The sequence below is a fragment of the Megalobrama amblycephala genome, linkage group LG21, assembly GCF_018812025.1.
Source record: "Megalobrama amblycephala isolate DHTTF-2021 linkage group LG21, ASM1881202v1, whole genome shotgun sequence".
Classification (NCBI taxonomy): Eukaryota; Metazoa; Chordata; class Actinopteri; order Cypriniformes; family Xenocyprididae; genus Megalobrama; species Megalobrama amblycephala.
In genome coordinates, this window is record NC_063064.1 from 12,828,037 (window position 1) to 12,840,451 (window position 12,415).

At 35.9% G+C, this 12,415-nt stretch overlaps 1 protein-coding gene across 4 annotated transcripts; it reads right to left on the bottom strand.

The window, feature by feature from the left end:
• Window positions 1-541: 541 nt before the first annotated feature.
• On the bottom strand, window positions 542-11,431 carry uba3 (ubiquitin-like modifier activating enzyme 3). Of its 4 annotated transcripts, XM_048173022.1 has the most exons (18): window positions 11,169-11,356; window positions 10,997-11,035; window positions 10,439-10,559; window positions 9,053-9,133; window positions 8,856-8,938; window positions 8,684-8,764; window positions 8,038-8,081; window positions 7,829-7,893; window positions 7,536-7,691; window positions 7,350-7,452; window positions 7,120-7,233; window positions 4,142-4,195; window positions 3,994-4,030; window positions 3,822-3,903; window positions 3,623-3,723; window positions 1,759-1,822; window positions 1,404-1,458; window positions 542-1,288 (listed from the first exon to the last, which is right to left on the bottom strand). In XM_048173022.1, exons 1-18 carry the CDS (start codon window positions 11,186-11,188, stop codon window positions 1,200-1,202), a joined length of 1,389 nt encoding a protein of 462 aa, XP_048028979.1. In that variant the 5' UTR covers window positions 11,189-11,356; the 3' UTR covers window positions 542-1,199. The 4 variants fall into 4 exon arrangements, with proteins under 4 accessions (XP_048028979.1, XP_048028983.1, XP_048028982.1 ...); XM_048173026.1 differs by lacking the exons at window positions 10,997-11,035; window positions 11,169-11,356 and adding an exon at window positions 11,413-11,431; XM_048173025.1 differs by lacking the exon at window positions 10,997-11,035 and having other exon boundaries at window positions 11,169-11,355.
• Between the last annotated feature and the right edge of the window lie 984 nt (window positions 11,432-12,415).

Here is a 12,415-nt window from a genome sequence, read left to right on the forward strand (position 1 = left end):
ATATAAACAAATTACTTTACCCAATAGTGCACTAAGTTTTCTAAACTATATGATATATTATACTATTATAATACACTACAGTTTACTGTAGTAAAATCTAAAGTATACTATAGTATTTATTACAGTTTATCAGTTCACTGTAATACTACAGTATGCTGTAGCATTCATTAAAGTAAATACTACTATAATATATACAGTATACTACAATTTACTATAGTATGGTTCAAAAACACTATAGTATTTACTATAAATTACTATAGTATTTGGGTTGAAACCTCTTAAAATAAGAAAACTGACAAAGTCAATTTACTGACTGAACATAAAATGGCTTATTATCAATGCTTTACTGTAAATACATCAAATTTATTGACTTGTATGCTATTAGTTTTAAAGAATTAATGGGACACTAGTGATCCAGTTTATCAAACAAATAATAACTGTAGCTTAATTCATTTCAGTTTGTTGTAGTTTTATCCATTGTTGTATGTGATGATGTGACTTGTCCAAATGAACATTTAAATAAAGACACTGAGGTCTGACCTTGTGGATAAGAGTCTGCACTATATTTCTGTAAATTTGTATTACATGACAATGCCACATAAGACAGTACAGTATACCAAAAGCTTGGCTTTCTTAACATTACATTGACAATGCAACATTCTGTATTTGTCTACAAAATATTTTTATTCTGGAGATTCCATCATATTTTGAGCCTTTTTAAATGTTTAACCAAGTAAATTTATTCACAAATTGGGTAAAAGGATATTTTAAATTTAAAGTTAGGAAAACATTACAGGACTAGGACTTCAATACTTGTTTAAAATAAGGTTTCCAATTTTAATTCAAAACATGAATGATTTCTTTTTTTCTACAAGACATTGAACAAGATACTGTCAACTGGTTTGAATGCACAACAACAAAATAAATAGATAAACAGTTTGCATAAAAAGAAATCCACCAAAATGACTCCTACGGCTATAGCAGTGCAAGACAACGAAACAATCGCCTTCTGTAAGTGTCTTTGATGGACAGAGTTGACCAAAAAAGCTAAATCCAAACCACAGCTACTCCAACTGAGCATGTGCATGTGTGCCACTGTTGATGCACTGAAACATGGAGCTTACAGCCTACATTTCCAAGTCTGCTTCAGTTTGATGGTGACTGCAATAACCACTGTCCATAAGAATGAATCATTTGTCCTATGAGATGAAGTTGAGCTTGAAGAGCACAGTCTGAGGAGTGGTGACATCAGCCACTGCCAGCTCTTGGCCATCCACTAGTCCAAGCTCTGCAAACACAAGGAGGCATTTAATTGGTTAAACAACACCAATATAATTTTGAAATACGCGTATTATTAAATAAGTTACATATACTACGTGATATGACAGAAGACTTTCAATCACCTTTCAGCGTTTTGCTTAGATTTGGTCGCGTTCTCTCTTCAATAGATGCCACAGTCTGAAAATAAATCCAAACAGATTCAGATGTACTAACTTTAAATATACATCTAATGCATAAAATGAAAATTGAAATCAAATCGAACTAAATTATGACCAATCTGGTTTGTTTGTTTATTAAGTTTTTACGCCATGTTAACACCATGGCTGTAAATACATGGCAAACAAAAAGGTCAATATCATCCATAAAATGTACATTATTATTTAAAACATTTCAACTTAACATAAGATAGAAAATCTAAAATACATTCAGGTGATACATTTTATGACCAATCTGGTACATGTTAAAAAAATGTTTAACCTGTAAATACAGAGTTTTGTTTTTTCCATCCAAAGTTGTAGTGATGGCGGGAGACTTCATTTGGCTAGGGGGAAAAAGAGTCAGTGTTATTGCAATGAGGTGGAATATGTAGAAAATTGCTTAAGTTAAGAGCTAACAAATATAGAGACATTTTTTGCTTGCTTTACACCATTTTTTTTTCCACATTTCCTGTCCAGTGTGTGTGTGTGTGTGTGTGTGTGTGTGTGTGTGTGTGTGTGTGTGTGTGTGTGTGTGTGTGTGTGTGTGTGTGTGTGTGTGTGTGTGTGTGTGTGTGTGTGTGTGTGTGTGTGTGCTGTGCGGCTGTGCAGTATCTCACAGAGGAACACTACACCCCACACATTTTTGTAAATATTTTATTATATCTTTTCATGTGACAACACTGAAGAAATTACACTTTGCTACAATGTAAAGTAGTGAGTGTACTGTACAGCTTGTATAACACTGTAAATTTGCTGTCCCCTCAAAATAACTCAACACAGCCATTAATGTCTAAACCGCTGGCCACAAAAGTGAGTACACCCCTAAGTGAAAATGTCCAAATTGGGCCCAAAGTGTCAATATTTTGTGTGGCCACCATTATTTTCCAGCACTGCCTTAACCCTCTTGGGCATAGAGTTCACCAGAGCTTCACAGGATGCCACTGGAGTCCTCTTCCACTCCTCCATAACGACATCACAGAGCTGGTGGATGTTAGAGACCTTGTGCTCCTCCACCTTCCGTTTGAGGTTGCCCCACAGATGCTCGATAGGGTTTAGGTCTGGAGACATGCTTGGCCCGTCCATCACCTTTACCTTCAGCTTCTTTAGCAAGGCAGTGGTCGTCTTGGAGGTGTGTTTGGGGTCGTTATCATGTTGGAATACTGTCCTGCGGCCCAGTCTCCGAAAGGAGGGGACCATGCTCTGCTCATTCATAGCTCCCTCAATGAACTGTAGCTACCCAGTGCTGGCAGCACTCATGCAGCCCCAGTTCATGACACTCCCACCACCATGCTTGACTGTAGGCAAGACGCACTTGTCTTTGTACTCCTCACCTGGTTGACGCCACACACGCTTGACACCATCTGAACCAAATAAGTTTATCTTGGTCTCATCAGACCACAGGACATGGTTCCAGTAATCCATGTCCTTAGTCTGCTTGTCTTCTTCTTTAGAAGAGGCTTCCTTCTGGGATGACAGCCATTCAGACCAATTTGATGCAGTGTGCGGCGTATGGTCTGAACACTGACAGGTTGATCCCCCACCACAGGTTGCACTCAACTTCTTTGGTCGACCATGGCGAGGCCTGTTCTGAGTGGAACCTGTCCTGTTAAACCGCTGTATGGTCTTGGCCACCGTGCTGCAGCTCAGTTTCAGGGTCTTGGCAATCTTCTTATAGCCTACGTCATCTTTATGTAGAGCAACAATTCTTTTTTTCAGATCCTCAGAGTTCTTTGCCATGAGGTGCCATGTTGAACTTCCAGTGACCAGTATGAGAGAGTGAGAGCGACAACACCAAATTTAACACACCTGCTTCCCATTCACACCTGAGACCTTGTAACACTAACGAGTCACATGACACCGGGGAGAGAAAATGGCTAATTGGGCCCAATTTGGACATTTTCACTTAGGGGTGTACTCACTTTTGTGGCCAGCGGTTTAGACATTAATGTCTGTGTGTTGAGTTAGTTTGAGGGGACAGCAAATTTACACTGTTATACAAGCTGTACACTCACTACTTTACATTGTAGCAACGTGTCCTTTCTTGTGAGGGGTGTGCTTGTTTTCTTAATGTAACAGTTTCATTGTTACAATAAGGCATTATGTTCAGGAACCATGGGTGAACTTTAAGGAACTTTGTGACTCACAGAGCGGCATTCTCAGTCAAATAGTCCAGAACATCCTGTAGTTTAGCTGAAGGTGGGAACTGCAGGTCCTGTGGCACCTGACTGCAGGCAGAACAGTTCTCCTACACGTACAACATGGATAACATTTAAGCTGTGTTGATTTTTAGACATTTAGCATTAATGTCTATTTTTTCATAGTTATGTACTTCAAATCACTCACCTTTCTCTCAGCCTCAAAGGTGTACGTGTACAGCCCATCAACATCATTGAACACCAGGTAATTGTTCAAGGGAACATAGGCGCTGTTCGGCAAAGGTAAAAGAACAAATGAGAGATGTGAATGAACACCGACATCAATGCTCTCTTCTGGGAAATATACCATTATAACTTACCTTGAAGCAATTTTGAAAACCTCTGTGGCACAAGCAGCTGAAATGTGTAAGAAAAATAAATTTTACCTTCAGTTACAGCTTAACTTACTGAAAAACAATAGCCTTTAAAACATGCCAAAACCAGAGAACATTTGCAATGTCAGCATACCAGCAATAACAGCATTTGTAGAAGCCACAGCAGGAATTATTCTTTTCACGACCCCTGAAACACAGGTGAGGTGGTACATCAACATCTACTTCCAAATAATAGGAGCTTCTGAACAATAAATCACAATCAACAAAATGTATGATTATAAGTATAAATTCAAAGACATTTTCTCTAAAGGAAATTTGATTGGTGCTTGTCTGTGCAAAAGCATGCACCATGATACCAGGGCAATGGTATGCTGTTGCTACAATGCTCTGAATGTTTGCTAGAACATTGCTAGAATGTTGCTAGATGATTGTTAAGGTGATCTTATTGGTTGTCTCAAGTCAAAAGACTCCCAAAATGAAGCACCTTGATTTTTCTCCGATATTCTAGTCCCTAAATATGGTTTGGTTTCCCAATAAGTGGTCCTGGGACCTATAAAAGTTCTGTTTCAAGGTTTATACACCATCATTCAAAAGTTTGGGGTCATTAAGATTTTTTTGTTTTAAAGGTGCCCTAGAATTAAATATTGAATTTATATTGGCATAGTTGAATAACAAGAGTTCAGTACATGGAAAAGACATACACTGAGTTTCAAACTCCATTGTTTCCTCCTTCTTATAAAAATCTCATTTGTTTAAAAGACCTCAGAAGAACAGGCGAATCTCAATATAACACCGACTGTTACATAACAGTCGGGATCATTAATATGTACGCCCCCAATATTTGCATATGCCAGCCCATGATCAAGCCATTAGACAAGGGCAGAATGTCTGGATGTGCACAGCTGAATCATCAGACTAGGTAAGCAAGCAAGAACAATAGCGAAAAATGGCAGATGGAGCAATAATAACTGACATGATCCATGATAACATGATATTTTTAGTGATATTTGTGAATTGTCTTTCTAAATGTTTCGTTAGCATGTTGCTAATGTACTGTTAAATATGGTTAAAGTTACCATCGTTTATTACTGTATTCACGGAGACAAGAGCCGTCGTTATTTTCATTATTAAACACTTGCAGTCTGTATAATTCATAAACACAACTTCATTCTTTATAAATCTCTCCAACAGTGTGTAATGTTAACTTTAGCCACGCAGCATAGCCCTCATTCAGAATCAAATGTAATACATCCAAATAAATACTATACTTACATGATCCGATGTATGCAAGCAGCATGCATGACGAACATCTTGTAAGATCCATTTTGAGGGTTATATTAGCTGTGTAAACTGTGTTTATGCTGTTCAAGGCAAGCGCAAGCTCCGGGGGAGGGGGAGCGCGAGATTAAAAAGGTGCCGCAACCTATATATCGGTGCATAGTTAATGATGCCCCAAAATAGGCAGTTAAAAAAATGAATTAAAAAAAAATCTATGGGGTATTTTGAGCTGAAACTTCACAGACACATTCAGGGGACACCTTAGACTTATATTACATCTTTTAAAAAGAAGTTCTAGGGCACCTTTAAAAGTCTTGAACGATGCATCTGAAATTGTATACTGTCTGAGTAGGTACTACATTTGAATTTGAACTTACTTCAAGACAATTAAAAAAGTATGTTCTATATAGCATGAATGTGGGTAGTATGAACGAAATTCTGAAGTACTACATCCACCACTTTGTTACTATCACGTGAGGAAGTATTGGATTTTGGATGCAGCGTTATGCTCACCAAGCCTGCATTTATTTGATCAAAAAAAATTTTTTGTTATTAATTAGAGGTGACCATAAATCAATAATTTGGTCTTGGGCCACTTTTATCTTCATTATACATGCTTCCATTGGGCAACTTAATTCAGAAATATGACGTGAATTATAATTTTTATGCTGATGATATACAATTATACATTTCAGCTGAGTTCAGAGACTCTGTTGTATCAGAGAGGTTGTCTGACTGTCTATCCAGCATTGTAAAATGAATGAACAATTTTTTTTGAAATTGAACAAAACTGACATTCTTATTGTAATTCAGGCACATTATACAGTAAATCTTAAGCGATCCAGTGGCACTTCTTTTAGCCACTATGCTCCAAAAAATTAGAATTGTCTACCAAATGAAGCGAAAGAGGCTACTAGCATTCATATTTTTAAAAGATGGGTTAAGACATAAAGACATAAAAAAAAAAAATCCAAAAAAGCGCAGATGGGATGTGCAAATTAAAGAACACAAACGCAGTTGGATAATTTCCATAATGATCAGTGCAATCTACCAAGAGCAGCACAAATTAGCATCTGGTTTAAGACATGCTTATTTTTGAGCCGTAAATAATTGCGCAAATACTAGTAAAGTGACTAGCGCAAACCTGAGTAAATCACCTTGCATGATTTATTTAAATACTCTCCTCCCATAAATTTTGCATCTGAAAGGGAAATTCCTACAAATGCATATGCAATAAGGTCAGCCGCAAAAATAACCCTGTCCACTCCTTTTTTAGCACTAATTTTTTACTGCATGTCTTTAGTAAAAACTTGGGTGTACTTTTTTTTAATGCCAAAAGAAGGTTTGTGCTGGCACAAGCTGTTAGTAAATCTGGCGCAAAGTTGCTTATATTTGATATTGAGTAAAATTTTGTAAAAGTTTGTTTTGTGTTTTTATTTTACCATGTGCACTTTTATAGTTGTTTTTGAGTATTTTTATATTGATATTGTGTAAAATTGTATTGCCAATATTTGTTTTTTTATGCTTGTGAAGCACTTTGAGCTTTCATGTATGAAAAGTGCTATACAAATAAATGTTTATTATTTTTATTATTATTATAAATGTCTTTACCCTGACTTTTAATCAATTTAATGCATCCTTGCTGAATAAAAGTATTATTTCATTTAAAACATAAAAAATAAATAAATAAAAATAAAAATAAATCTAACTGATCCCAAACTTTTGATTGGTAGTGCATCTCTGGACATTCTCTCCATCATAATTGTGTCAATAAACGAGAGGATTTCACGAAATGCCTGATAAAGGTCCGCTGAGCAGGCCTGTCTCACTTACCCTGAGTGAGTCTGTAAGTCACCCCAGTGATGTTAAACTCTGCTGCTCTCTCCAGAGATTTCTGGTACACCCACTGGATGTGATTTGGATCATCACCGTCTAGCGCCACACCATCTGAAGAAAATACATTAAAATCTGAAATATTAGCAGGCTACTTAGCGGCAGTATAACCAAAATATCAGTCTGTGGTTGTACACCCAGTACCATGCAGATACTGTGAATTAACGTACCTCCAAAAGGCTTGTCTTTGGGCCAAAGCAGCATGCGGACATATTCAACACAATGTTCAGGTAACCGTGGCATAGAGGCTATAGTGCACATTGGGAAGTTTATCTGTGTAGGACAACAACAAAAAAAATGTAAGTATTGACAAAAGGCTTTTGAAATTCAACTTAACACAAAATCCCAGTATGCACCTGTGGGGGGTAAAGCTCCAGTGTGCAATCAATGCAAGCTGTCATGCCCGGAAGAATGACTCTGGCATTGCCCTTGAAGCCCTCTGTGCCACCATCTATTAGAGGAATGATGGAGCTGGGATCCAGGACACCATCTTCATAAATCAGCAGAGATAGCTGAAAAGGAGAAAGCCAAATGCACAAAAGCAATTCTTACAATATAGAAACACTTTATTTACTTGACATATAGAAGACTTTGTCTCTATACATTTCTATGAACAAATTGTTGAATGTTTATTAAAGTAATTACATACCAGCATGCCATTCATCCATCTTCTGGCAACAACAGAGTCCAGGCCACAGACTACTATGTGAAATTCTATGCAGAAACAAAGACAGTTACATCAGATTTCAAAATAAAAAAGTGTCATAATAATTAGTCTGACAATGCAGAACAATTTCGTCACATGTTAGTGCCAAAAAAGCAGTTTAGACAAATGTAAAACAGTTAGGTGGTAATTACGCTTGTAAAATGCCTCATCCAAGTCCTGGATTTTCTTAAAATGTCTGCATTTCTTATTAAGGGAAATGCAAATATTTTGACACATGTCAATATGACATATACACTAACAAGTTTGGGGTCTTGAAAAGTTGAAAAGTTTGGGGTCAGTAGGATTTTTTTTAATGATTTTTAAAGTCTCTTATGCTCACCAAAGCTGAATTTATTTGATCAAAAATACAGTCAAACTTAACTAACAGTAACTTTCTATTATAATATTTAAAAATTTAGTTTATTCCTGTGATAGTAAAGCTGAATTTTCAGCATCATTAATCTTCAGTGTCACATGATCCTTCAGGAATGCTGATTTTGTGCACAAGAACCTTTTCCTAATATTAATGCTGGAAACATTGTGCTGCTTAATATTTTTTGTGGAAAACATGATACAATTTTTTTTCAGGATTCTTTGACAAATAGATTCAAGTTCAAAAGAGCGGCATTTATTTGAAATAGAAATTTAACTGTCATTTGAACAATTTAATGCAACCTTGCTGAATAAAAGTATTAATTTCTTTTTTAAATTGTAAAAATAATCTCACTGACCCCAAACTTTTAAATGATAGTGTATCAAACAATAAATTATATCAGCATTTCCACAGGAAAAGGATACGGGACAACACTGCACCCTGGGATCCGGCCATTTACAAAGTCCGCTGCAACCTCTGCCTTTGGTCGACCCACATCATTTGGTCTATAGATACAAGAGCAAGCAATTTACATTATTAAAAAAAAGAACAAGAAAAGGTTTGAAAAAAGGCATCTATAAGCTGACTAAAATTAACCTGAAGAGGAACTGTCTGTTGAGGTTGGAAACATCAATGGTGTCCATGTCCACCACATGAATGTGTCGAAACCCTGACAAGGCCTGGGTGATCATATATGAGCATAAGACAAAACACAGCAATTAGCCTCTTTGCAACTAGAGTATTGCAGATGTCATTCAATAATAGGAACAAATGCAGCACAACAAGGACCGTACCAGATCTTTGAGCAGCTCACACCCAAGTCCACCAGCTCCAATAACCAGAATTTTGCAAGTGTCCAACAAAAACTGGAGAGACTGGAAGAAGATGTGCACATTTTATTGAAAGTAAACTATAGTCCTTTATGACATTGGTTCTAAACCTTTTTGACTCCATTGTCCACAACAATATTTGAGAAATAATGGCCCCATGTTTGATATATACTGGATATAAATGAAGGATAAGGATATTTTTTAAGTCACCATTAAATCAAAATTGAAACTTCTTATTTTTTAAATTAAATTTAATTTAATTTAAATTATTTATCCGTGCACATCATTATTTGTTTTAAAAAAATTAAGGTGCTCTCATAATCTTAAAGCAAACTAACTTCCCTTCCCTCTTGCAGCGACATCTCATCTCTTTTCTTTTGACATTTTTTGGCGTGAGGGTGGACAACCTGTCACTCACATGACATCACGCAAATCCCACCCTGATCTTGTTCGAGACACCGTTTCCCTCAGATTCTGTTTCATGCAGACTCACAGTTTCTACCTCATAAAATATTTTAAAGCTTGGTATTCATAAAATATTTTTTTCCACAGCATGATTGTGGATGGAGGGAGTGGGGATGGCAGTGACTGGCAGGGAAGATGGCATTCATAAAATATTTTAAAACTTGGCATAACTATATATACATAATATTTATATAGTAATTTGAATAATACAATGTTTTTGTATTAAGAATTGTATTAATTAAGAATTGTATTAATTTACATGACTTTTCAAGGTGTAGAAATCCCACTTTTAAAATTCGGTTTCTTCATATATTCAGGTTTTACAAGACAGTTGTTGAGGGGGTGAAATAAAATAATAAATATTTAGATTTTTAGATGTTTTGCCTTATTTTAACACTTGTTTTGTTTTTTAATTCATTCACGTTTTCATTTTGGAAGTTTGCTGATGCCCCCGGGTTGAGAAACACAAAATCAAATGTTCTGCATGTAGCGAAAAAGAGCCACACAGAAGAAAAATGACCCAAAGTCACATGAATAATCCTTTTCAGCATAAATCTTTATCAATGTAATAAGAATAATGTAATAACTCCGTTATAATCTCAGCCCAAACACAGTCTTATCAGATATGGACATTTACAGGCAGAAAAATTACATATAAAATTGCTTTTTTTAATTTCGTCAGAGTAGAGAACAGTGCACATAGTCTGAGGCCTGTCTGATAGTTTTAAAGCAGCCATTATGTACTCTAGGCTGAGAAAAACATTATTATTGTTCTGATAGTATGCCTTCACATCTGAACTTTGTTCTCTCTAAAAGTGGGCATAAATTAACATACATTTCTAAAAGGGTTGTGGAATGTATATTATATTATGATTTACATCTTACCTCAGTGCTGGGTTCAAAATCCGGATGAGTGAAGGGTCCAGCTCTCTCTAAGAACTTTGTGACATGGTCCCATCTTCCCTGCCAGTCACTGCCATCCCCACTCCCTCCATCCACAACCATGCTGTGGAAAAAGTATAGATATTTAACTACACAGCACACACATCACGCAGATTATTTAATAATTTAAAAACACGTTCACACATAATATACAGCATAACATAATATATTACATATACAATAATTAAGCTAGGGGTTGGTTGGCACTGACTTTAGGTAAGTGTCATAATTAATACAAAGAAGGTGTCTTGTGTTATATTTTAAGAAAGAAAGAACATTATGGCATGTGTTCAAACAGCAGTGTTTGGAGGTTTTGTAAGCTTTCACCTAGCTTTCAGACAGATTGTATAGTATTTTATATACAGTGTATGCGGAGAGCTGTTCAAAATAATGTCTGAAAAGTGTCTGGATTATAGACAAAGCTAATATTAAGAATTAACACCTCCCAAAAGCAAACCTGCTGGCTGCCACATCTAAATTCTCATCTTTCATTTCACTAACTTCTCATTCAGCTCCTCTATTCTCCTTCTTTTCTTCTCCCTAAAAAGAGAGAATAAAAGAAGGTTCATTCATGCTCTGCTACCCGCAAGTTAACGTTCTTGCGTCCTGTTGATTGAACTACAAGCACTGTTACGAGGGATTTATGAGCAGCTTTGTATAAAATTTCACTTACGGCTCCTCTCCTTCCGCCATATTGTCATAAAGGTTCAAAGTGAAATGCAGGAAAAAACTGCTTTCCACCTGACTCACACTGTTATTTTCAACATAAAAGTCTCGACTCTTGCGTTCAAGATGTTTGACAGATAATTTAAAATATTCTAGTAACAAATATTTTAATGTGAATAAACAAAAAATACGGCACAAATAAGGCAGTTTTTCAGTTAACAGCTCAAAAAGACGGTTTGAATCAGTCTGACCTGGCGAATCCTTCAATGAACTGAATCCATCAGAGCGCAGCGATCAACATCCGCTCTGCAGCCTATCACTGAACAGTATGGAAGGAACGGATACACATAAGAACAAATATTGCTTTGGTAAATTATCATTATGGCATTAAAAAAAGTCATAGTTATGAGATAAAAAGTGAAAATTATGATATACTTAAGTCATAATTATGAGATAAACAGGTGAAATTATGACATAAAATAGGTCTTATGATATTAAAAAGTCTAAAATATGACAAAAAGGCGAAAGTATAACATACAAAGACGATTTTATGTCATAATTATGAGCTGTGTTGAAGTTACTTTGGCTTGTGACTCCCTACAAAAGTAACTATTTGCACTACTTAGTTACTTTTTATAGAAAGTAATGCTTTACTTTTTCTCATCATGGCTGAGCTTGCTTGATTGTTTTTAATAATAATAATAAAAAAAAAAAAATAAATATATATATATATATATATATATATATATATATATATATATATATTAAAAAAAACAAGTTCTATTTTGCCAAATTTAAAAGGCCATTTCACACCAAAAGTGAAGCTTGAACGAAATGAAAATTCACGTCTGTACAGTAGAGGGCGCCGCTCAAACAAACCTTTCAGCTGTGCTGCTGCTGCTGCCATTCACGATTGGAGGACGCAGGAAAAGAAAGTTCAAACTCTCTTTTCTCAACAATAAAAACAATCATCGAAATGAGATATTGGTTAATAAAGTTATATTAAGTACGTAAAGCATATTTATTGCAGGTTTGCAGTTTGCATTTCCCTGTTTTTATTAATTTTGTGCAAGTGAGATGAGTGAATGCATGCACACATTTAGTCTAGATTAGAACCACAATAACCATCATGTTCACACAGCACACACAGAAGCACCTCTGCACTTTCTCCCGGACGGTTTCTCCCAACATGAGGACAGGAGAGGTGTCAGTTATGGAAAAACAAAGTAACTTGCGTTACTTATTTGAAAAAGT

What these genes read in the sequence shown, in the direction of transcription:
- uba3 (XM_048173022.1), bottom strand. Translation starts at nt 11,188, where the DNA reads ATGGCGGAAGGAGAGGAGCC. An exon ending in GATGGATGAATGGCATGCTG is followed by an intron (nt 7,692 to 7,828) that starts GTATGTAATTAC and finishes TCTCCTTTTCAG; the next exon opens with CTATCTCTGCTGATTTATGA. An exon ending in GTTTTCAAAATTGCTTCAAG is followed by an intron (nt 3,904 to 3,993) that starts GTAAGTTATAAT and finishes TTTGCCGAACAG; the next exon opens with CGCCTATGTTCCCTTGAACA.